The sequence below is a fragment of the Camelina sativa genome, chromosome 8, assembly GCF_000633955.1.
Source record: "Camelina sativa cultivar DH55 chromosome 8, Cs, whole genome shotgun sequence".
In the NCBI taxonomy this organism is placed as follows: Eukaryota; Viridiplantae; Streptophyta; class Magnoliopsida; order Brassicales; family Brassicaceae; genus Camelina; species Camelina sativa.
The window spans coordinates 8,002,828-8,027,978 of record NC_025692.1 but is presented as its reverse complement, the minus strand read 5'-3'; the positions used below and the strand labels follow the sequence as shown (position 1 = coordinate 8,027,978).

Sequence of the window (25,151 nt, the reverse complement as noted above, 5' to 3'; positions counted from 1 at the left end):
TTCTCTTTCTCAGACATATCTAATGGGGCGCCATGCCAAATTGCCAATATATGACGATTCGGTTTGCTGTGAGACACTGAGAGTTGGGTCGATGTTCTTGTTCGTTATTCTAAAAATTTGTAAATCTACGATAAATTTAGGTGAATGGGCTTAGTTGGGTTAGTCTTCGGCCCCCATTCATTGGCTGAAGGTACAATTCTTAATGGGCCGGAGTTCTAATCCGTGGTTGTGTGTGTTCTTGAGATCAATTAATTCCACGACTAGAACATTAATATTTTCATTGTGGCTGTAGGCACTCTAGCTATCATATCTTTGGGATATCTTTTTAACAACCCCAAGAGATCGAATCATCAACCCTGCCTAGGTCTACCGAGCATTCTGGATCCTTCAGAGCCAAAAAGAATAAGAATTGTCGCCACATTTTTTCTAGCTACAACACTTGTGATAATCCTTCAATTGAAGTTATTAGCCCATTTTTATTTGTTTTTGTAACAAAGTACATTAAGGACTTTATTTATCATTAAAGATTACATTACGATCATGATAGTATTAAAAGTCTCCGTCATCATAATCGTCTTCTCCGGAATCCAGATCATTCTCCACCTTCTCCGCTGCCTTTTCAGCTATGTTGTCTTCCACAGCCTCCAGTCCCTCCGCTAACGCAACCCCACCCAAAACTCCGGCCACCGCACCAACCGCCAGTCCCGTCCCCATCCCACCGAACTTGCTCCCCTTCTCCGGCGCGTTTCCATACCCCGACTGTCCGTACGCAGCGTTTCCATACGTCCCAGGCGCATACGACTCACCGTAAACAGGTGGCGGCGGCGGGTATGGCTCACTGTAACCAGTTTGTGGCGGCGCGTGAGTATGACCGTAAGGTGGTGGCGGCGCGTATGGGTCACTGTAAGGTGGAGGCGGCGCGTGAGTATGACCGTAAGGCGGCGCGTGGTAAGATCCTGGAGCCGGATGATACGGAGGCTCTCTAACGGTGACTGTGACGTCGAGTTTGCCGTGAGGTCGGCCAGATGGACGTTTGAGCTCGAGGGTTTTCACGACGGGGACGTCCAAACCAATGACATCACGGAGGCTGAGATGAGCGGAGCCGATGAGAGGCTTTGTGTTCTCTTCACGTCCTGCGTGCACGATGTCGATGTAGACCTTGTCGTAATCGTCTTCGTGCGGAGGCAAAGGGATGACAAATGTCTCGTTCCACGTTGGACACGTGTCGCCATCTTCATCGACTCTTGTGGAGGATTTGTATTTCGGATCGATCCATACAACGGCGTATGGCTTGTTTGGTCCGTTGCGCCAGTTCACGTTCTTGGTATCTCTCGCCGACGAGATCGTCACCTCCACTTCTTGGCCACGGGACGACATTTTTCTAAATGGTGAGATTGGAACTTTGCTCGAACCAAAAGATAACACTTGGAGACCAATAATATGTGTTTAGGACCATTGATATTTTGACGATATATCAAGAACCTTCGGACCATTTTCTTCGTTGTTTTACGTTTTTGTCCCCACTATTTTGCACGAAAAAAATAACATAAACATGCAAGTGCTTTAGTATATACATTTTTTTAACTAATTTGTATATTGACTTAACAGAATGCAAAAAGATTAGTTGTCTAGAAATATGCTTATGAGAAAAATATTTTAGCCGGGAAGATATAAGCCAACACGTTCAATCTATTGTCTACTACGCGTATACAATATTATTGCCGGCCAACATTAAAAGTATCGGGCCATACATTCGAAATGGGCTATTTCAGAGACATGAACCACCAATTCTCTTGTGAGGTTTAGTACAAATTTACTGATAGAGCTGGTGCTAATAACGCCAACATCATTTCAGAACCATGTGAAGTCTTCACTCTTCACTTAAAAAATCTGAACTCTTCATTGTGAGGAACTTGGTTTCAACGGTTACACAATCATTTTACCCAATCGAACTGTTTTTTTTTATTAAGCCATTAATCGTATGGGTAAATTCCAGGCGAAAATGTATTCTTCAATTTATTTATCTAAATCAAAAAGTTATCGTAAGAGATGGGGACTTCTATCATTGGTTCCTCCTTCTGTCTTTCTTCGCAGCAAGTGTCCCCCATCTATTTGTATTATTTTCCATCGACTTTAAAGAGACCAGCTGCATCTTTAATGACCCATACGCTCGTGTGGATCAGATAACATGTAGTAATATTTTGTATTGTAGATTGTTGGCTGGGTAGTAATTGTGAATTTCAATTTCTATATACAATCAAGAACATCTAGTGACCTTTTTTAGCTAGAAATTAAAGATACACGTGAATTTTAGTTACCTAAACGTCGGTGCAATGAGCAAGCCTCTTTAAAAAAAGTTAAAGACTTTTGTGTAAACGCAAGCGCTTAGCTTTGTGTATTTTCCATAGACATAAATTTGTGGTATTTTAGAGTATTTTTCAAATTAATACTTTTGTAACTAAAACTTTTATTTCTGTAGTATTTTAAGATATTTCTTTGTATTTAAAAAACTTAAACGAAATGTCTTAGTAGTAGCGATATTTTTATGTTGAATATCTTAGGCGAATTGGTTCTGCTATGCAACTTCATTGATGATGATGGTGAGTTAGACATGACGTTATATGGGGTAACTAGTACTATAACAAAGGAGTTAGACATGACGTTATATTGACAATATAATTAGAATTAGACAATATATACTAGCATGACAAATTCTGAAATAAATTTTCTATTGAAATTTACTGGCCAACAAGCCTTTGCAACATAGCGGCAAACAGCTATGGTGGTCCATGCCATGTGAATACGAGATAACCGTTGTCATCTTTCACCGTATCATCCAAATGCTAATGCAATAGCAACATCTTCTTCATAATCATTTCTCTTGTGCTACAAAACTCTTGTCGATATGTCCGTAGCGTCAACAATTCTTATGGTTCTACCAGCAAACCACTGGATACCAAATACAGAATAAACTTGATGAGTCCATCTTCTAACCAACAATAAGATCAATCAAATTTTCGCAAACTAAATAAATTTATTTACACCAACACAACTTTTTAAACTTGTTCGGTTTTCTGAACAGTACTAATTTGCTCATCGTCACAACCAAACTAACAAATACTTTACAATGTTACAGTCTATCGAGTGTCGGCTACTAAACTCCTTGTTTTTGTAAGACACAACACGTCACACTTGTTAATTGTTATCATTGTCTAATTAAATTTTAATTGGTCGGCTGTTATTGCATATTTTTTTGGGGGGGTCAACTGTTATTGAATTCTCTAAAGCGACGTATTCTTGCATCGGATACATACAATTACAATACATACAATCAGTAGAAGCCATAAGAGTTTATTAGCCGGAGAAGTCGCTGTCCAACTTCCATGGTTACACTTACCAACTAACTAAATATGGCAAGTAAAGTCCTTGAAAATCCAATAAAGTATATTCTTTTTCCATATAAATATAAATACATTCATATAGACTATAGAGGCTGATCCTTTTAAAAATTGAAAATTTTAATTTTGTTTCATTACCAAATTAAACCACACATTTGTTAACATGATAACGGTTGTCAGATCTGGTATATCTTCTTATAACTTTAATGAAATATTTGGTAACGAAATTAAATTTCCAAAAGAAGCAATTAAAATCAGGTTAACTAAATGGCAGTCCATAAAACATCTGTGAAGGTCATGGACATAATTAAAAGTCTAGAATTTTTGTTAATACATGTACGATCTATAATTATACAATTAAATTAGTTTGCTTTGGTTTGAATTTTTGTTACCATCTTTATCGGCATTTATATAATGTCCTACACCTGTAGCATCATTACTTTTGTATCTCAATTCTCAACCTCTACCCTAAATCTAAAACATGACTCAAACTTAACATTTCATGCAAATAGATTACGGAAGTAGAGTTTAATTGAGTCATTAATTGAATCACAACTACTTCCATGAAACCTTAAATGCCTAACCCAACTACACACTGCAGCATATCTCTTGCTATAAAACACAGCCTTTCAGTTCTTTCTTCATCACTCTAGCCTCAAACCAAAAGAAAACAAAAAATCTTACTTTTCTTGTGATCATCACCAAAAAAACACACACATACAAATTGATCCAAGGCTAACTTAAAATCTTTCTTTCAACCATGAAGATAAAGATAATGAGCAAAACACATGTGAAACCAACAAAGCCAGTACTAGGGAAGAAACAATTCCTCCTCACCACATTTGATCTTCCTTACCTTGCTTTCTACTACAACCAGAAGTTTCTCCTCTACAAGTTCGAGAACCTTCTAGATCTTGAGGAACCCACTTTCACAAACGATGTCGTGGAGAAGCTCAAAGATGGTTTAGGTTTGGTTCTTGAAGACTTCTATCAGCTCGCCGGTAAGCTGGCCAAGGACGACGAAGGAGTCTTCCGTGTTGAGTACGACGCCGACGACACAGAGATCAACGGCGTAGAGTTCTCGGTAGCTCATGCTGATACAGTCACAATCGATGATCTAACGGCTGAGGACGGAACGGCTATGTTCAAGGACTTGGTTCCTTACAATGCGATCTTGAACTTGGAAGGACTTAGCAGGCCACTCCTTTCGGTGCAGGTATGATTCTTTTAATATTAGTGCATATCTTTTTAAGCGACGAAAGAAATCAAAACTAGATGTCTAGACTGCTAATACTGATCTCGGCATCTGAATTACGTAATCATCTCTATGTTGTTATATATGTTTACTTAAACTTTACGCATGTTATGTGATACTATAATATTTTTAATACATATTTATTGAACCATCTGTCAATAAAATATTAACATTTAAGGAGTAATATCACGTGATAAATTAGCTAGAAAGAAAAGCAAAATTAAAATTGCTCATAACTTCATAAGTGTGCACCCATCCTTCCACCAAGATTAAAAAAAAAAAAAAAGTAATATAGCACGTATATAAAAATGTTGACTTTAATTTTGATTCACACAAGTTAGATAGGGAAAATTATTCACATTTATTAGCTCTTCTTTATAGATTCATAGATTGTATACTGCTAAGTGGTAAAAAAGAAAAACTCTATACGACTTAACAAATTTGAGCTTCACATGATTATTGTATGCATGACTATACGCACGTATATAGGTAGCGTAGCTATAATATGTGTATGTGAAATTGTGCATGTTCATCTCTGTGAAGCTTTACATATTATTATTTGTAGTAATGGTTTGAGAAGCTCTGTTTTTCAAATGTTTTGACTTGTTTTGACTGTTTGTGTTGTTTTTATGAAAAAAAAAAAAAAGAAGAAGATAAAATCGTAATAACTGACACAACCACTAAATACAACATTCAATGATCCACATTATATGGATGTTGTTAATTTGGTGAGTTGCGGGACAAAAATCACAATGCCATGCACTTAGGTACAATATATAATTTAATAGATAAAAGTACTAAGTAAGGTAATATATATTAGTACACATTGGAGAATTTAATTGTCATTATCAATCAGAATCCTAAATAAATATGGATGGTCAGGATGGTCGATTTATCCCCAATGCATCTCAACTACTAAGATACCTTTCACATTCAATTTCCTCTCATCGATCGGTCCACGTTAATAACTATAACTATAGAAATAGTCATCACCACTCGTAATGTCACTCTTGATAAAACATATTATTATGTTTCCTGTTGAAAGATTTATAACACAACGTATTCATACGTATAATACACACGTAACTTACATATGTATGTACGATACTTTCATTACAACCAAATATAAAAGGTTACGCATTAAATGTGCATTCAATGTATAAGCTTTCTTAACAGGTGTGGTCGTTGAGATAGTCAATGTTTTTTTTTTTTCTCTAATCTGGTCTCGAAGCTATCGTCCAGTGACCAATCATATACTTCGATTCAATAATTAAAAAGATTCATATTGGCTCATGTCTTGACAAAATTATTTGGTTTTGTTCAAACAGGTGACTAAGCTTAAAGATGGACTTGCGATGGGCCTAGCTTTTAACCACGCAGTTTTAGACGGAACTGCCACATGGCACTTCATGAGCTCATGGGCCGAGATCTGTCGTGGAGCCCAATCCATCTCAACACAACCTTTCCTCGACCGAGCGAAAGCGCGTGACACGCGCGTGAAGCTCGACCTCACTGCTCCAAAGGACCCCAACGCAACCTCCAACGGCGACGACGCGGCCACTCCCGCGGCGGAACCGGCGAAGCTGGTAGAGAAGATCTTTAGGTTCTCGGACTCTGCTGTCCACACGATCAAGTCAAGAGCCAATTCGGTAACCCCATCCGACGGTTCGAAACCATTCTCAACGTTCCAGTCACTCACTTCCCACATCTGGCGCCACGTCACCTTAGCGCGTGGGCTCAAACCCGAGGAAATAACGGTCTTCACCGTCTTCGCCGACTGTCGCCGCCGTGTCGATCCTCCGATGCCGGAGGAATATTTCGGAAACTTGATCCAGGCGATCTTCACCGGAACCGCGGCGGGACTACTGGCGGCGCACGGGCCGGAGTTCGGAGCGTCGGTGATCCAAAAGGCGGTCGTGGCACACGACGCGAGTGCGATAGACGCGCGTAACGACGAGTGGGAGAAATCGCCGAAGATATTTCAGTTCAAAGACGCCGGAGTGAACTGCGTGGCGGTGGGGAGCTCGCCGAGGTTTAAGGTTTACGAAGTTGATTTCGGTTGGGGAAAACCGGAAACGGTTAGGAGCGGGGCGAATAACCGGTTTAATGGGATGATGTATTTGTACCAAGGGAAAGCTGGTGGTATAAGTATCGATGTGGAGATTACTCTTGAAGCTTCGGCTATGGAGAAGCTTGAGAAGAGCAAAGAGTTTTTATTGAGTGAGGAGCTGAGTAATGGCAATGGCAATGGTAACGGGTTTGTTGTTTGAGTGGTTTTGTTAGTTTTATTAAGGTTAATTAGTTTAATTAATCAAAAACTCCAGATTTTGGTTAATTAGCTAATTAATTTTTTCATTAAGGAGAAAAAGACCTTATGGGTTTTTGAAGTATGGTAATAATTTGCGCTTGTGGTGTTGATAATAATCAGCAAGGATGCTGCCGTTGTGGTATTTGTATGATTATGTTGTAGTGTTTGGTTTTGGAGTTGTAGTGTTTGGACCATGGTTTTAAAAGTGATTTTGTGTTATCAACTTTATGAACTTGTAATATGTCTTTAACATAGTCTGATAGTCATAGATCCTCTCAATGCCATTACATAATGAATTTTACAAATTTAAATAACGAGAAAAGTAAAGGATTGTTTATTCCTTAATTATTATGTTGTTTCAATTTAAAAACTAAAAAACTTAAAAATTGTTTCGATAACAGCTATGAAACTTATATTATATATATATAAAAAGAATAAATTGTTTTTAAAAAAGTAAAGGATTGTTTATTTATATTATGTTTTGAACATTGAAATGACTTTAAATTTTGTAGGAAGTTATAAAAAAATGGCAAAACTGGTCTTTTCGATAAAAGGGTCAATCTATTGTTGTTGATGAATATGGTTCTACTGATTTACAGATCACATTGCATCTTAAGGTTTAACTAAACCAAAGTGTGTAAGATTTTGGGAGATTTCAATTAAAAAATTGTTTCCATTAAAAAAAAACGAAACAAATTAAAAATTGTTTCGATAACATCTACGTAAATTTAATTTTTTTAAAAAAATTAAATAAATTGTTAAAAAAAAATTTGACAGCAAAAATAAAAGTTGTGAAATTTGTTTTGTGATTTTTATTAAATCTGAATAAACCCTAAAATCAAAACTTCTATGTATTTTTTCCTCAGCCGTTGTCGTCGCTTAACAGAGCAAGAGAACGAGAGTGAAAGCCGTTACTTCGCATTTGGTGGTGTCTCATATGTTTTCATTAATACTCCAACGAGGGAGAAGGTCTCAATGGCGCACTTTGATAAAAGCTGTTCCTCTTACTCAATCCTTCTCTTCTTCTGCTACCACCACCACCGCAACCAGAGATCCGAGTCTTGAAGATGAAAGAAAAAAGAAGACTTTCACAGTCTCTTACCTTATCGATTCCTTAGGGTTAACTACAAAACTCGCCGAATCAATCTCAATGAAAGCCAGTTTCGATAAAAGAGGTAATCCAGATTCAGTCCTGAAACTTCTAAGAAGCTACGGATTCACAAACTCTCAAATCTCGAGTATCATTGCTACTTACCCACGTTTCCTTGTCGAGAACCCTGAGAAGTCTCTTCGTGCTAAGCTTCATTTCTTGAAACTTAACGGAGCTTCAAGCTCTGAGCTTACTGAGATTGTTTCCAAAGTTCCTAAAATCTTGGGGAAGAGTGGAGGTAAATGGATTAGTCATTACTATGATTATATCAAAGAGATCTTACAAGATCAAGACAACACTTCTTCTTCTTCTTATTGTTCTTGTTCTTCCAAGCAAACGAATCGAACTCGAAACGTATCGGTTTTGAGAGAAATGGGAGTGCCTCAGAGACTGTTGTTAAACTTGTTGATCTCTAGAGCTAAACCAGTTTGTGGGAAAGAAAGATTTGAAAAATCGGTTAAGAAGATCGTTGAGTTAGGGTTTGATCCAGCTAGTCCTAAGTTTGTGAATGCTTTGTATGTTTTCTATGAGCTTAGTGATAAGACTATAGATCAGAAAGTGAATGCTTATAAAAAGTTAGGACTTAGTGTGAATGAAGTTTGGGCAGTTTTCAAGAAATGGCCTTTCTCGTTGAAATACTCTGAGAAGAAGATAGTTCAAACGTTTGAGACCTTGAAACGTGTTGGTCTAACGGAAGAAGAGGTACGCTTGATGGTTAAGAGGTACCCTGAATGCGTAGGTACTTCAGAGGAGAAGATATTGAAGTCAGTTGAGACTTTTCTTGAGCTAGGATTCACTAAAGATGAGTTTGCGATGATCATAAAGCGACATCCTCAGTGCGTTGGATTAGCTGCGGATTCGGTTAAGAAGAAGACTGAGTTTCTTGTGAAGACGATGGGTTGGTCTTTAAAAGTTGTGGCTTCAACTCCTATTGTACTTGGATTCAGTTTGGAGAAGTTCATTTTCCCGCGGTGTAATGTTATCAGAGCTCTTGTTACGAAAGGGTTGATCGATGAAGTCCCTGCGATCTCTACTGTTTTGACTAGTCCGAAGTTGAAGTTTTTGAAGCTTTTTGTGGAGAAGCACAAGAGTGTCTCTCATGATTTGATCTCTATCTTCATTGGAGATAGCAGTCTAATAGATTAGATAGCACTGTGAACATTGCTTATTGTGATTTGTATCATGAGAAATGTGTTCAGTCTCCCAAATGTGACCTTTTTGTTGTAAAGAAACATTTTTAGGGAGTAAAACAATTAAATAAGGACAGTTTCAGACAAGAACACTTTGGATCACATTGTGAAGCTTACTGTCATTTTGGCAATGAAGGGTGTGTTTACTATTTGTCTCCAAAATTAGTCTTGTAATTTGTTTTTACCCTTTTTTAGTGTGGTCGCAAGATCTTCTAAAACATGAGATTTAAAGTAAAACACCTAACACTAATTATAATCTTTTAGAAACTGATAATTTGTTATTGAGTATAAGGATACAATTTATACACAGAGTAATACACAAGAAAGGGAAGAAGATATATGTGCAGTAATTGTAAATAAAGCAGAGGAGAGATTTGAGTCAAATAAAATCTTCCATTACAGATATGGAGATTCCTATTACTAATCTCTCCAATTTCATTTTTTTTTCCCTTTCTCATATTTAATAAATTGTAAGGCCCAGAAATAGATAAGAAGACAGAGAAGGTCAACCACTCCATATCTATATACTCTTATCTTACCTCACCAAACCAAAAAAAAACTCTCTCATTTGTTTTTCAACGTTGCTTCTAAACAACTTCTTGAAACCTCAAAAAAAAAACTTCTCCAATGTCGGAAGAGATACGAGAGCAGCATGATCTTACCGACTCTAAACCTTCTCCACCGCTACCGCCACAAAAACAAGGTCTCATCATCAGCCGCAAAAGACAGCTTGTGTTTCTCGCCCTCATGATTTTTCTAGCCGCAAAAGGACTCGTCGGAATCGAAGACATAGCGTTTGTAATATTGTGTACTATCTACTTGTTTGTGGTCATGGCTAGATTTGCCTTTCCTCGCAAGCAAACAGAGCAGAAGAAGAGACTCGCACCTAAAAGCAAACTCTTTCGAGCTTACTTCCTCGGCACTGCAATCATAGGTTACTCATCTGATTTCTTTTTCTTTTTTGTTTTGTGACTGTTTTTTTTTTTTTTTCCTTATGAATAAATCAAACTCTCTCTTAGGTCTACTATTCCCTATCTGCTACGTCGGAGATGGAATATACCGTGGAGACATTCACGGCGTTGGAGCCGTCGCACCGCATCTATTCCTCCTCTCAGGTCAAGTTTTCACAGAACCTATAGGTTTCTCCGACAAGTTTTCAACTCCAGTTGCTAGTCTTGTACCTGTCTTCTACAACACTCGTCGCCTTTACCCGCTTTTGGATTGGGTTAAAGCAGAATTCTCGGATACTCAGCGTCCCGGTGGTTCGGTGAGAGTATACGGAGGAAGAGCCATTGCGTCGGTTAACACGGTGATGTGGTTTTACAATCTGTTTGGTTTCTTGTTGCCTGTGCTTCTTCCTCGGTCTTTTGAGATTTACTTCTCCGATGATAACAAAGATAATTGAATGGTTTGTATTCATTGTCTGGTTTAGAAAACTCCCATGGTACATGTATAAGTGTATCTACTTTTGAAGTTGTTCGTTTAGTACTGTTTTGTGTCTTTTATGTCTCGATCGGGTAAAAGTTATTTTTTGGGTGAGAGAGTGAGGCATACAGATTGAAAGTTTTTTTTCACCACTAAAACAATGAAAAGGTTGTTCACTCTTGATACATACGCAAATCTTTCCAACAGTAGTAAGTCACGATTACAAACTTAATTTAAGTATTTGACACCACAAATTACACATTCAACAACTTTGGCTTAGTATATAGAACTTCGAACTCAGTAGGAGCAACGTCGTGTTGCCTCGTAATCTCTTGAAAACCATCATAAATATCTTCAGATCCTTCGACTAATCGAAAATATCCCCAATCTCTTTTTTAAGCAGTCCCTTAACCTGTCAATGCAAAAGTCCAATCATTACACAAACTTTATCATAGGTTATGAAAGGTACAACGATTAAACAGAGTTTGTGTAATTGTGAAATGGAATTGTGGATTAAAAAAAGAAAACTGTGATATTTTGCATGATCGAAACAGTTTTGCTGATGTCTCTTGTTTGATTTTTGTTTTAAAGGTTGACTTTGGGTTTAGGATAATCTCTTTAAACGAGATTTGGTCACCAACTTCTGACTCAAAAGGGTAAAAAAAAGAGAAATTGAAGGAGTCGATGATGATAAGCTAACCTGTTTTGCTGAAAGTCCAATGCCTTGCAAATCATCAAGCTGCAATAGAAAATACAAAAAGCTTACAAACAAACCAAAACTGAATTTGGAGACATGTTCCATAATACATATAACTAAAAGGCATGTTATTTTTAAGTCATATAAAAGTTTATTGTTAATTCATTGTGATAGGGATGCAACTTCTCATTTGTAAAACACTGTGGCACTTACCGTGTGAAATGGAGATTCATCGCGGAGCTCAACTATGTAAGCTGCTCTTTTCTCGCCAATACCCTGTCATTCATCAATATAGGCCACAAACAAATTAGGTACTAAACTATAAACAAGCAGTTAAATATTTGAAAATTCAGATTAAGCTAGTCATCTCTCACCTTTAACTTCTTTAGATCTTCCCTGTAAATACACAAGAGAAGAGAAAAGCCTAATTTAGTTTCACTTCTCTATAACCAATATAGACAGGATTTCTAAATAATAATGACCCAACCATACATGTAAATTCAACTGATTATACCCGAAGACATTACATCAAGATTTGGAAAGCTTCTAATAGTCAAAAAGAAAGTTTATTCATGTGTATTTTGTGTTTACCTTAAGAAAAATTTTAAAAAAGAAAAAAAAAACTTACTTTCCAGCTGTGTTTATGAACTTCAGGTAATCTCCAACAGCAGAGTTCTGTACAGAAACAAAAGATGCATTATGTCAATTGTAAAGTTTATGTTAATTTCAATGAAAAGTCAATCTTAATTAAACTTGTGAACTCTTTTTACCTTTAGTTTAGAGCTGTGCGCGCTATATGTCTTCCAAGGAGTGCAGTCAACGTTGGAAGGCATAGTTTTCTCAGGCGTCCTTAGCTCTAGACTGACAACAGCTTCAGCAGTAATATCACTGTGCTCTAATGCTTCTTCTGCCTGAGATTCAGTGAAGGGAGTTTGATATTTCTCAGGTACTGATAGTTGGTTTGAGATTTTGCATATCGACTTCAAATTGTTTGACAGATTTTGAAGTCGGATGCTAAGCGGTGGTGATGCAGTTTCGTTGCCTAGCAAACTGTTGTTTTCTTTGTCCAGGTTTTCACCTACCATATAGAGAAAGACCAGAAATTGAGCAAAAGGTTTCTTTATAATACTTTCTTAGATTAATGTCACACGACTCACAACCTACCTTCATTAACCACTAGAGGGAGATCTTCTCCAGTGACTGAATTGTTGTCATCTCTCTCTACCCCTGACTCTACTATTTGTGCTGCCATACGAAAAAATAAATAAGTTAACTTTTCCTTTAAACCAGACTCTTCTTTATCAACTTTCCTGTCTGTCTCACCTTTGTCTGCAACAGCATCATCACAATGAGTGGCTCCTGAAACCTTTTCCTCATGTTTCCGGGGTGTCTCCTAAAGATTAATGGAATAACTGTTGGTACTATTGATACCCAGATATTGAAACAAAACATAAAACCTATACAAATTACCTTATCTGTAGTGTCGACAACTTCAGAGCTTAAAGAGACGCTTGTTGAATAGCTCTAGAAAGGAAAGAAGTAAATATTAGATATTCTGACCAAACTGAATTTCAAGAAAGGAAACAGCTCCGATTCTTTAAATTTGTTTTGCATCAGTCTGAGACGCAGAGAAGTTGCAGAAGGAGAATTTACCGGTTCCATGGCTACTGCTGAACATGAGTAAGATAGAGAATTCTGCAAAGAAGTCAAAGCCAACCGTGATCCACTGAATGTAATTAATGTCTTGCAAATTTTCATATTGACGTTAATAGAAATTATTACCTCTTCTACCAAAGAAGATTGAGAATCTGTAATAGTAAAAGATGAACAGACTTCCTACAATAAAGAAAAAAGAGTTTGTAAGTAAAGACTTAGTAATATATAGCCATGCAGCTCCTATTAGTTCAATCTCGCAGATACTTACTTCTTTTGAGGAGGAGGCTTGAACGCTCAAGACAACCTTCAAGGTGGAGATTTCCTGCATTAACATAAACATAAGTGTCATTCGAGGTGAAAGAAAACCGAAGATCATTACTCTAATATCCAGAATGAAGATGCTCTACCTTTTTAAGTGGCATCTTTGCTTTGCCTTCCATCTACAAAATCCAAAAAAAGTCTTAACTAAACTATTTCTGAATTCACAAGGATAAAAGCGAAAGTTGAATTACCTTCTTAGAGCTAGTTTTACATTTCGCCGAATCGTTCGCTTCACCAAACAGTTTCCTTCAATCATTGGAAAAAGAATCATTATTTTTTGATGTTGTAAAACTGAACAACAGAACAGATGAATGTATAGCAAGAATATTAAGGCTTAAAGTTGATACAAAGCTGGTTCTGAAAGATTTACCTTGCTTTAAGTGCAGAAGCAGCAGTGTTGACTTTAGTCTTTCTCTCTGTCACATTTCCCCTTAGCACTGTCTGTTTTCTAGAAGTAGCAGACACAGTCAAAGGTGTCTGTCTCCTTTGAGCAGCAGAGGATAGTGAAATAGATTTTTCAAGACCGTTGATCTTCTTCTTAGTAGGATTAGTCACGGCTCGGTTGCCGCCTAGACAGATCCGTGATGCTAAGTTTAGCATGTAAAAGGAGTCTTGGCTAAACTCCCGGGGCTGAAAAAAAAAAAGAAAGAAAAGGTTAGCATTGCCTGCAATTACGTTCAGTTAATCGTAAAAGATATAACTCAAAAGCAAGCAAAGTATTTACCAAACAAGTGATCAGCAATGTTCTGTTGCATCCTTGTAAACAATCCTTCAACATGCGAGTGAGTTTGCTCTCCCGATATGGTACATGAGACTCATTGGCATTGAGAGCATACATGACATTCTGTAAAGAATAAATGGACTTATTTATCCTGGCAATCTCTAGAGGAGCTAAGGCACTGTTTTGTTTCCTGGAGTCCTCATATCCTGTTAGAGGAAAACAACTCTTATCACATGCGTACACAAAATTATCACATGAAAGAAAAGATAATTAAAATACTCAACCTGCCATATCAAGAAAGTTCATCCTCCCATGAGAGTCTGAATTGGCCTTGCCATTGGTAACATGTATCATCAAACCTTTATGACTCCTAACTGGAGGGTCACTACTCAGCTTCGGAGTTTTCTTGAGACCAAAATATAAGTTCTTGAATTCTGAGAGAGACTTGACAGGTACCTGTGAAAAGCAGAAACTTTGAAATCTTAATGATACTACAAAATACGCATGTCTCAACACTTTTAAGCTCAAGAACACTAAATATGACTTGCTTGTGAAAGTCCCTTGAGTTGAATTTTCCCTTGTGCACCTTCTAGTACAGTAACCACTCGCTTCTGTTGGTCTAAGAGATCATACACAGTTTCCTGAGAAACCTCGTAAACCGATACAGAAACTGAGTTTCCTTTTTCCTCAGCCATGGATAGCATCTCAGACATTGTCAGGATGGCTAAACCAAACTCCCTCTCGTTTCCCTACAAACACCATGTCGTACATCACTCAGTTAACAGCTTCATCTATAGAGACAATAGTGATGATATCACAAATTAAAAAAACTTGCAGGGATCATTGCTTTGAATACCTGGATTAGATGTGTTTTTCCGCTACTTCTTGCTCCATGGGCAATAACATTAGCATCTTTACCCTCAAAGACACTAGATATAAGAGGTTTTATCTCCTTAGTGAGAATCAAACCAGGGGTTTCACTTTCTTCGTAGCAGTAGTCTAATTTATACGAGTCTTTCGAACTGTCACAAACACATAAAACAAAAAAAGACTTACTCATTAATTAGGCTTGAACAGTTGCTAATCCACTACAGACTGAGAATCAAAGTATATCATTTTGGTGTCTAATGATGTCATATCTCCATAAGAAATCAGAAGAGTAACACATGAGTGGATATAAACACAACTTTTAGATCAAATCAAACAGTTCCATGACAAAATCCGATAAACCCAACTCAAAATCGCACATCAATTCTCAGCAAAACAAGCCAACCAAAGTAATCAAAGATAATTTCAGAAATTTAGATTAAATTGAGTGTCAAAATCGTAGTCGAAACCTCCAGATGCAATTCATTTCGCAAATTGTAACCAACCAAAGGGATGAAGTGAAATTTACCCAGCGAATTGAGCTCCGAACGAGATCGTAACACTCTCAGAATCTTCACCCATCGGCTTCTGGATCAGTATTGATCCTGTTGACGACGGATCCGTGGTGGGTTTAACCCTAGCCACAACCCGAACCAGTTTCGTCATCTTCGTCTCCATAATCTCAAAATTTTAGGTTTTTTTTTTTTTTTCTCACTGATAGAATTCGAAATCGAACAAACAAAGAGAATCTCTTTAGATAAAAAGGGAGAAGAAACGTTTGAATCTGAAGATTTTGTTTCCTTTGGGAGAAAGAGAGAGAGAAATGAAATGAGCCGTTAAGTAAAATAATTTCAAATTCTCGAAGTCTGGCTCCTTCGATGACTCCGAAATTGGTCCTACCTAGGCGTATGTGAGAAGCTTACACACACAAAACGATACCGTTTCCAATGGGGAATAAACGCACCGTTTAGAGGGTTCGTCTTTATTTGATTGAAACCAGGTCCATTTAAACTTACGAAGCCCAATAGTAAACCTTTATGTGAAGTCAAATTAGGGTTTTAATATATATCAAATGTATCATCAGGATCTTGAGCAGCCCTAGTCGTTTCGTCTCAGTCACTCTGTCCAGCCGCTGTGAGTCTCTCTATCCCTCTCTCTCTATCGATCTCTCCGAGCTTTTCTTGTCTCTCTTCGTTAGGTGTTTAAGAATTTTGCGTTTTTTTTTTCTTTCTCCATTGAATCATGGATCAATTGAAGCTTTAGTGTGTGTTGATTTAGTTGAATCCACAGTTTTTTTTTTCTTTTCATTTTTTTCATTTTGAGCTTTGCTTTGAATTTTGTTAGGATTTTGTATAGCATTTGATTCTGCAATTTTTTTATTATTTTTGTTGATCATGTTTTTAGTAATATAGAGTAGCCTAATCTGTTGTATCACTTGTAATGTGTTTGATTTATACTCATTTGCTCGGTTGATGTAGTTTTTGTAATTGTAAATTCTCCTAATTGCTTAACACGATTAGAATTGAAAGATAAGATCTTTTTTGTTTTCTCTTGTTCTCATGTTTTAACTTTTTGTATTTTGTTTATTAGAAAAATGAAGCACAACAACGTTATCCCGAGCTCACACTTCCGCAAGCATTGGCAGAACTATGTCAAGACTTGGTTTAACCAGCCTGCCAGGAAAACAAGGAGACGTGTTGGTTGGTTAAAATTCTCTTTTTTGGATCTTCTTTCTAGTTAAATCATTTGCTTACTTACGTTTTGAGTTGTGTACTTGTGAAGTAGAGTCTCATCTTTACTTATGTCTCCTTTATGCGTGATGTGTTTTCTCAGCTAGACAGACGAAGGCTGTGAAGATCTTCCCTCGTCCAACCTCTGGTCCTCTCCGCCCTGTTGTGCATGGTCAGACTCTTAAGTACAACATGAAAGTTAGAGCTGGAAAAGGATTCACTCTTGAAGAGCTTAAGGTCTTAATTCTGGAACATCTCTCTTCTTTTGGCTGTTATCTTCTTAAGGTTTATAGAGATGAGAGAGCTAATAATTCCTGAATGTGTTTAATTAGTCTGCTGGTATCCCAAAGAAGTTGGCTCCAACAATCGGAATTTCTGTTGATCACCGTCGCAAGAACCGTTCTTTGGAGGGTCTTCAATCCAATGTCCAAAGGTTAAAGACTTACAAGGCTAAGCTGGTTGTGTTCCCTCGCCGTTCCCGTAAAGTCAAGGTATCATCTCTTTGATATATTAGATAGAGAAGTAGTACTTTGAGATACACCTCTTGATTCTTGAGTTCTTTGTTATATGTATATAACAATTTTGTATTGGTATCTTTTGTATTTTAGGCTGGTGATTCTACCCCAGAGGAGCTTGCTAATGCTACTCAAGTCCAGGGAGATTACATGCCAATTGTTAGCCAGAAGGCAGCCATGGAGCTAGTGAAGGTGAGTGCCGATATGAAGGCTTTCAAAGCTTATGACAAACTCCGTCTTGAGCGAACAAACGCACGCCATGCTGGTGCCAGAGCCAAGAGGGCAGCTGAGGCCGAAAAAGAAGAGAAGAAGTAAAGATCGTTGCTGTAGAACTTTAATCATTCTTGAATTCTTCTTCCTGTTCTTGATTTTGTTTAAGACTCTGTTTTCTTTTTGGTGCGGTTTATTAATACTTAGATCTCGAATATTTCTGGTACTTCGGTTTCCTGTGTTTATGAAATATAACGAGTTTGGGAGTTTTATGTTAAAACTTAGGTTCCAAATATAAACATTATAATGCATTCAGTTGTACAATTACAAAAAAATCTTAAAACTATTAAGAACTTATATAACAATACCATTCTTATCAATCAACTATCAACCAATGTTCATAACATAATCCAACCGTGGGGGATTATTAAAATTGGATTGACGTAATTCAGATGTTATTATTATCTGCAGTGAAAAGCGCCTATGACTAACCAAGGCAGCTTATAACATATTGCACTGAAGTGTAAGTATTAGTAACCACAACAAAAAATTACAAAATGATACAATTTAGGGTTCTGATCATCACTGGACCAATACTGTAAATGTAATGGCCATCCCATTATTCTCTTTTATTTTTATCATTTAGAAAGAAAATACAAAAAGTTAAAATACTTTTCTTACTTAGGTCTTGAACCTTTGGGAGATCTTTCCAACTCCATCTCTACACTCCTCAGCTACTCTCTTCACCTTCTCGGTTACCTGAGCTGTTCCTTTCCCAACTTCCTCAGCAGCTCCTTTTGCCTTAACAACGGCCGCATCTCTCATTTCTCCAGTTCGCTTTCCAAAATTCTCTGCGTATTCCTTCAAAATTGTAATCCACGATCGTATTTTCTCCATCACAATGAAGATCACTTCCCGGGATTTTCCTCCCACGGTTCCAGCCATCTCTTTCAGCTTATTCATCAGGGTTTTGGCTCTCTCCTCAGTTTCTTCAACCGACGATCTCTCCACATTGTTGAGTAATACACTTTCTTCAGTCTCTCCAATGCTCGTCTCTTGAAGGTCTTTATCAACAACAACTTTCAGTCCATTTGTTTCCCATCGCTTTCTTGCCTCTTCTAAGGCTCTTCCTTGTTCTTTAGCTCTCTTTCCTTCCTCCTCGGCCCACGATCTGAACAAACAACATATGACGGGAATACGGTTATGGACAGATTGAAAGGTTTATACAGTTATACTCATGGGTTAGATATCAAAATTTTGATAGAAACTTTTGTCCTTATAAAAGTAATGAGTTTAAAAGTACCTGGCCATAGACAGGGCTTTTCGTTCAACTTCCAATTCATACTGCAACTTTGAAATCCGCTGGCTCTCTTCTTCAGCTTCTTTTCGAAGATTGGAAACCCTTTCCTTCTCAAAAGATATCTCCGCCTTGTTACTCATCAAATCCTCCAGCTTGTCTTCTGCTTCGCGTCTTAACCTTGAGAGCACCTCCATTTCTGACTCGACAGCAGCTCGTTCTTTCACCAAGGCCAGATTCTCTTCCTCTCTCTTCTCCTTCAGCTGCTCTAACTCCACTTTCGCTAGCTCCGCCATTTTCTCGACCGCTTCAATCTTTTCCCGTTCCACGGAAAGCTCTTTCTCAAAGCTTGCATTGACGTCTTTTTCTACCTCCGCAACAAGGGCGTTATGCGCAGACACAGCTTTTTCAGCCATCGATTCTGCTTCTATACGTGCCAATTCCTCACTAACAATATCGGATGCCTCACCACTTGAAAGAGCAATGGCAGCTTGTCCTTTGGTGACTGGTTTTTGAGGCTGAAACAATCTTGTACAACCTAAAAAATGTGTGTGCATTTATACAAAAAGGTAATGAATGTGCAAGAAGACATATCTAAATGTGAAATCTGCACATACCAAATGCAAGGGCAGCGATTCCTTGTTCCCCACTAGATAAATCTGCGATAATAGCAGGCCATGCATCTGGGTTTATCTTCTCGATGTCAATGAAACCCGATAGTTCATACAGCTTCTGCATGATTAAGCGAATTAATGATTATTTGCAATCTTATGAGAAGTGAACAAAACCAAGCTTAATATCCAACCTTTTTATCAGCTTCTGGAAGCTGTCGTTTCTCCAAGGCCATTTTCCAGCTTATAAGATCCTGGCGTGAAAGAAGGCTGCATCGAACCAGAAATAAGCTTAACTTATAGAAATAAACTACATCTGAAATACCATAGTCAAAAGTACAAAATATAATAAATTTTCTAGAAACAGAATGAACAAATATTTTATGCCGTTGGTTTCATAAGAATGTTGAAAATGCAGCACTGATGTCATAAGAGAATTTGCGATATACAAATGCAGAATTTCTTTTTGACAAGCTGGATGAGTTTCCGGCAATATACCTTTCAGGGGAAAACAAGACTGTGCCTTCAATATCGTCAAGCAGATCGCGGTTAGAAAGCTTGCTCGTGATGAGCCCCGCTTCTGCCAACCCTGAAAAGAGTAAACAGAATTTAGCTTCATATGTTATTTTACTTTCGGGTAGAATTAAAACTCGGAGTTCATCTTAACCTTGAATGGATGAGAAATCAGGGTCTTCTGGAGTAACATCATCGAAAGCAAGCTCAGTAACATTCTCTATAAACATAGCAGGATACACTTTTGAAGTTGTGGTTCTACAAAAAGTTGAAGAACACACATAAATGTATGAATTTCACTTTTTTAATACCAAAGACAAACAGTTTAACCCAATCAGATACACTAACACTATCACAAGAGTATACCTTGATAACTCGCTGCTGGCAGAAATTAGCCACCTGGCATATTCTCTGCGAGTACATAGATCACTAGGTTGGGTGTCAGTTTCAATGACCTGAGAGATAGGACACAATGAACTATAAGCTGCAAGATTTACATGTGCCAGAACAATGCAAAGCTCTACATCAACACACATAGCGAGGGTCTTGTACCACATAAAAAATAATATTACCTTCAGAACTTGCAAAGCTGCAAATGCTTGACACTGGACCTGATCCGCAGCTGCGGGGACAAGAATCTTTCCAGGATTTACTAGAACAGACATAAAAGGTGCAGGAATTCCTGCAGAAGAAAATGCACTTCCAGCACTTGGTATTTCCAAAGGTGGTCCGTTGTCGACCTCATCTTGACGATCTATGTTTAGTTCATCGTTTACCCCATCTGTTGATTCTGGCACAGGAGTTTCTGAAGATTCAGTTTCTTTCGCTGTATCTATGTCTGAGATTGATGTTATACTTCCCGCAGTCAAGTACTCGGGTGTTCCGTCAACCTCAGGAAGCTCCTCAGTTACAGTCGAGAGTTCTGTTCCCGTGTCATCTAGTGGAGAAACCTCAGGAAGCTCCTCAGTTTCCTTCTGACTGTTAGCACGATTTTCAAAATCAGACACATTGGTTGGTTCAGTGTTCGGAAGGCTATCTGGATCTTTAGTAGCTGGATTTTCCACATCCGCAAGATTACTACTTTCTGAATCTGGAAGAATAGGCTCAGTGGATGAGTCTAACAGAGACTTAGATTCAGAAATTATCTTCTCACTTTCTGCTGTCTCAAGATCAGTTTCCACATTGATCATCACATCTGCTTCAGGCGTATCTTGGGGCATCCTTTCAGTAGCATCTGTTTCATCAGACATTACACCATCAAATGGCAAAGTCTCCTTACCAAGTAGTTTATCTTCACCAGACCCTTCATCACCTTGCTGAGCTATATCATTATTTTCTACACCCTTACCCTCGTCCTTAAGACTGTTTTCCTCACTGTTATCTACCTTGATCTCATCACTAGAAATTTCATCAGACGACTGAATCATACTTTCCTGCTGAGAAGTCAACGAGTGCATCTCCTGTTTCTTTGTTCCTGCACTCAAAAGATGATTTCCCTACAAATCAGTAACAGAAAACTTCTGAAACAGCCACTTGAAAGAGCTTGAATAACTTTAAGAGAAGGAGTATTACGCTTGTTAAAAGATGCTGCTGCATAGCTTAGCCCAAGAAACAAAACGATTCCAGCAACTCCAGCCCCAACTACACCTGAAAGCGAACTACTTCCAGATTGTTATTAGTCCACCAGAAAACCGGTAAACTATAAACAGCTTCAGACAGAGAAATCAAAAATGCTAAAGAGTCTTAACAAAAACTCCACCGTAACATACATTGAACCATTTTGAAAATCTGCACTGACTAAACAACCTCTCAATAACCAACTAACTATCAAACAGAGAAAAAGAGGCACACTATTCATTAACTCGTTCTAAAGATAAGTGTGTGCATCTCCTCCATAAGAACAACAACACTCATGGCTCCTAGAATTACTCTTATCATCAAGTATGCATTATCATGAAACGTGTAAAAATCATACAATCACCAGCTGATTTAAACATCGAAAACTCCGAATCTCACAGTTCATAACACTCTTGGTTAATTCTCTGCATATACCTTCAATCAGACTCTTCTTCTTAGCTCTAGCAGACTTTTTATCATCGTTGCCGGAATCATCCCACCCAGCCAAATTATCAGCCGACGACTTTGACGAATCCGATCCGGTCCAGGCAGCATCGACTTCAGGCTTCTGCGAAACACAGACGACCACTCCACAACCCGATTTCCTAGCTAATCGCGACGGTCGTAAGTAAACGGCGCGAGAATTCCGACGGACGCCGGAGCTAAAAGCGAGACGGAGCTGGAGGGAGGAAGGTGTCCACGTGGCGGTCGCAGAAGCCATGGCTTGTTTTGGAGTAAGAGAGAGAGGATAAGAAGATGATTGACTGGTAGAAGAAGAAGAAGAAGAGAATAATGGGAAAGGAGGATTAGGGTTTAGAATTAAGAGTAATGCGTATCAATATCAATATGTGTGTTCGTTTCGTTACCAGAGGCGTTGGAGAGTGATGAGCCTCAGACGGACACAAACACACAGACCACACCTAACCACCACCTCATAATAACTTTGAAAATTGCTTTCTTTATTTTTCCAAATTTCCATGTTTTTACAAATGGTTTTAACAAGTAAAGAAGCTAAATGCCACATCATCACGAATCCAACACCAGGTGTAATGAAAATGGTCTTTCGATTGTTTGGAATCCAATTCTAGACATAATATCTTTGGCAAAATCTTTTTGACTATAAAAATGAAACGGTAAGCTTCGGTAATAACCATAGTTATAGAGGAGTGGTATATATATATATATATCCCTTACGATGTTGGTACAATGTTACAAAATCACACCTTTAAGCTTTGGTAATAACGGGTAAGTACAATTTTTAAGTTTTCTACCAAGATGACAGGACAAAAAGACTAGGAAAAATCTATTTTGCCATTTTTTTTAACACATCAATCTACGAGGTTACCACCTAAAAAGTGTTGCCGAAAGGAGAAGAATCTTCATCAGAGAAGGTAAAACTGAGAATATAGATAATCCCTGATTTTGTAATAGTCTTCACACAAAGGTCCTTCTATCAGAATTTGCTGTGGACCCGATGCTCCTCCCTGAACAAGCCCCCATAAATTTTAAACTTTTTAAGCCATCGTGTGATTTGCTTAATACTTGTAGTAAATATTTGTAAGATATGTTTTGTATTTACCTTTTGACCAGTTGGACCGACCTTTCGTAGAGTGACATATTCTCCACAACGTAAAGCTCCTCCACCTGCAAATTCTACCTGAACACCCTTGCTTGACAGAAACTGCTTGAAGTCTGCAATTTTCAGATCACCTACTAGAACAGGTTTGTGTGGAGATGCAGCGCCTGCCATCGGTTGTAGAGACCTCATGTCGCTCTCTGTCTTCCCTACTTCAGAATCCACCCAAGCTACTTCCGAATCTCCCAGCTGGTTTTCATCATTTATTCACAGACATTGGATGCAAATCCAGGAATAAAAAATATATATAACCACGGAAATAAAAGGTACCTTCTTGAAGATCACATTGCTCATCAGCTTTTCAGAAAGTTGGACCTGATGATGTATTACACCATACAGGTTAATTCAATCATAACTAAAAACCCATGCGTTAGAAGGATCTTTCTAATAAGTTTCAGATTTCTACCTTGTAAGCACATAAATCAGAAGTCACATCCACTGTTTCCTCTATTTGAGGAGCGTACACGTGTGGACAGATGTTGTTCAAGCAGTGTTGCTTCAAATGCTCTGTGGCCTCAGCTATCGCATGCACCAGAACCTTCACATGATATAACATTACATCACCATAATTTATATCAATGTTGTTACTTATAAATATAAGACAAGAGACAAGGAATTGCAACGTACAAGTTTAAGAGGAGAAACGTGTGCAATCATTGACTTGATTGAGCGGCCATCAGACCGACCTTCATAGTCCATTTTAACAAGTGAACAACTAACAGTCACCTGCGCAAAAGCATAACAACAAACTAAATCATTTATCAGGGAAACTAGACAGCAACTCCGTATAGACAGAAGTCTAAAACAGCCATATCTGTTTTGTATATCAGGCAAGCCCTACATTATGAAAATAGTCTTCTGAAACTTCTAAATGACATAAGTGTATAAAAGTAAGGACACACACACAAGTTACTCTATAATAATAATAAGGAAAATTAGACCGACTAGTCCAACCAACAAACTAGCAATAAGTTGTATTATTGTGCTTAAGATCTGATAAGCAAGGTATCCAGTGACAATTAACTAGAACGTCAATTAATAAGTTTTGCTTGCAAGCTCTCTGGTATCATCAGATTAAAAAATTCTATCTCTCTACTTCTAAGTGAGAAGACTATAACTCCCTGTTACCTATCATTGATAAGCAATCTATAACAACAATTAGAGTTTCTAGAAAGGGAGAACAAATGGGAGGCTGAGCTGAGTCCAATATCTCTATCGATGTCTTGCTCTTTAGATGGTTAAGGAGCTCTTATAAAGTTTGTAATAGAGTCTACTTACGATGAGCTCGTTGGATATGACTTTCGAAGGTCTTGTATCAAGCATGAGACTAGCAGTAGCCTCATCAAGCCTTCCATCCACATCACCTCCGGTCTGAAATGAAATTTTATATCAAAAGTTTGATAAGCAACAGAAGATTCTACATAGAATGCTCCTAAAGCTGATTTTAACTAGGGGGTTAAGAGATAATATTATGGGGACAATGCCATACATTCACACAATCCACACCACCCATAGCATAGCAAACCGTACTAGTAGGCAATCATTTGTAAAAGAGAAACTAAAGATGAAACGGTCGAACCAGTGCACTCAACTGAAGAATTGCACTCATACCAAATCAGGAGCCTAAGCAACTTACCGTAAAAGCTAACATATCTGTATCCCAAATCCTCAGTGCATATTGAGCAGATTTGTTAAATCTCTTTTCTTTTTAATTCAAAAAACAATATCATCATAAGGACGGCTATGCACACATCATGGAATATAAGAAGTCTAGGTTGCAAATATAACGAGAGCTAAATAAAGACCAAATATACAAGGAACGTACATGCATTGCTCCTCGGTCCATGTCTTCATCCTTGATCACGTAGTCATCTGGATTAATAACCTCCCCAAATTCGTCCCATTCACATGCGTTATCAAAGAATGGGAACATTGGAGCTACGCTGCTGGATGGGGGAACAAATCCATCAATCAATATATCTTTATATGCAGGCCCGTGAGAACCAACAACTGCAAGTGTGGTCAGAAATGTGA

General features: G+C 38.0%; 7 protein-coding genes and 1 pseudogene across 10 annotated transcripts in view; 4 read left to right on the top strand and 4 right to left on the bottom strand.

Annotated features, from left to right (window-relative positions):
- LOC104706691 (protein SRC2 homolog) lies at positions 446–1,508 on the bottom strand. Its single transcript, XM_010422901.2, has one exon. It carries the CDS (start codon positions 1,375–1,377, stop codon positions 550–552), a length of 828 nt encoding a protein of 275 aa, XP_010421203.1. The 5' UTR covers positions 1,378–1,508; the 3' UTR covers positions 446–549.
- LOC104706690 (BAHD acyltransferase DCR-like) lies at positions 4,015–7,202 on the top strand. Its single transcript, XM_010422899.2, has 2 exons — positions 4,015–4,614; positions 5,982–7,202. The coding sequence occupies exons 1-2, from the start codon at positions 4,159–4,161 to the stop codon at positions 6,921–6,923; spliced, it is 1,398 nt and encodes a 465-aa protein (XP_010421201.1). The 5' UTR covers positions 4,015–4,158; the 3' UTR covers positions 6,924–7,202.
- LOC104706689 lies at positions 7,807–9,269 on the top strand (annotated as a pseudogene).
- Positions 9,839–10,806, top strand: LOC104706688. The gene is made up of 2 exons (XM_010422897.2): positions 9,839–10,235; positions 10,321–10,806. The coding sequence occupies exons 1-2, from the start codon at positions 9,929–9,931 to the stop codon at positions 10,704–10,706; spliced, it is 693 nt and encodes a 230-aa protein (XP_010421199.1). The 5' UTR covers positions 9,839–9,928; the 3' UTR covers positions 10,707–10,806.
- LOC104706686 (kinesin-like protein KIN-10C) lies at positions 10,859–15,745 on the bottom strand. The gene is made up of 20 exons (XM_010422896.2): positions 15,518–15,745; positions 14,978–15,143; positions 14,670–14,870; positions 14,406–14,577; positions 14,125–14,327; positions 13,771–14,030; positions 13,592–13,646; positions 13,487–13,519; positions 13,348–13,401; positions 13,206–13,259; positions 13,077–13,118; positions 12,894–12,947; positions 12,747–12,816; positions 12,588–12,668; positions 12,194–12,501; positions 12,052–12,098; positions 11,798–11,819; positions 11,637–11,699; positions 11,427–11,465; positions 10,859–11,138 (listed from the first exon to the last, which is right to left on the bottom strand). Exons 1-20 carry the CDS (start codon positions 15,664–15,666, stop codon positions 11,094–11,096), a joined length of 2,118 nt encoding a protein of 705 aa, XP_010421198.1. The 5' UTR covers positions 15,667–15,745; the 3' UTR covers positions 10,859–11,093.
- On the top strand, positions 16,022–17,723 carry LOC104706685 (60S ribosomal protein L13-3). The gene is made up of 5 exons (XM_010422895.1): positions 16,022–16,122; positions 16,579–16,688; positions 16,822–16,955; positions 17,051–17,209; positions 17,327–17,723. The coding sequence occupies exons 2-5, from the start codon at positions 16,583–16,585 to the stop codon at positions 17,546–17,548; spliced, it is 621 nt and encodes a 206-aa protein (XP_010421197.1). The 5' UTR covers positions 16,022–16,122; positions 16,579–16,582; the 3' UTR covers positions 17,549–17,723.
- On the bottom strand, positions 17,908–22,431 carry LOC104706684. 3 transcript variants are annotated; one of them, XM_019228370.1, is made up of 11 exons: positions 22,348–22,424; positions 21,917–22,245; positions 21,437–21,511; positions 20,437–21,338; positions 20,231–20,319; positions 20,019–20,122; positions 19,850–19,940; positions 19,546–19,621; positions 19,358–19,472; positions 18,747–19,278; positions 17,908–18,614 (listed from the first exon to the last, which is right to left on the bottom strand). In XM_019228370.1, exons 2-11 carry the CDS (start codon positions 22,200–22,202, stop codon positions 18,125–18,127), a joined length of 2,760 nt encoding a protein of 919 aa, XP_019083915.1. In that variant the 5' UTR covers positions 22,203–22,245; positions 22,348–22,424; the 3' UTR covers positions 17,908–18,124. The 3 variants fall into 3 exon arrangements, with proteins under 3 accessions (XP_019083915.1, XP_010421195.1, XP_010421196.1); XM_010422893.2 differs by having other exon boundaries at positions 21,917–22,431; XM_010422894.1 differs by lacking the exon at positions 22,348–22,424 and having other exon boundaries at positions 21,437–21,522; positions 21,917–22,006.
- The window catches only part of LOC104706683 (cleavage and polyadenylation specificity factor subunit 2), a 6,530-nt gene continuing 3,999 nt past the window's right edge, over positions 22,621–25,151 (bottom strand). Inside the window, exons 11-17 of one of the 2 annotated variants that reach the window (XM_010422892.2) lie at positions 24,943–25,127; positions 24,396–24,488; positions 23,745–23,843; positions 23,524–23,655; positions 23,388–23,432; positions 23,061–23,306; positions 22,621–22,965 (exon numbers count right to left, since the gene is read on the bottom strand). In XM_010422892.2, the coding sequence (XP_010421194.1) occupies positions 22,864–22,965; positions 23,061–23,306; positions 23,388–23,432; positions 23,524–23,655; positions 23,745–23,843; positions 24,396–24,488; positions 24,943–25,127 (902 nt within the window). In that variant the 3' untranslated portion in view covers positions 22,621–22,863. The remainder of the gene's footprint in view (positions 22,966–23,060; positions 23,307–23,387; positions 23,433–23,523; positions 23,656–23,744; positions 23,844–24,395; positions 24,489–24,942; positions 25,128–25,151) is intronic. The other variant, XM_010422891.2, reaches the window with a different exon arrangement.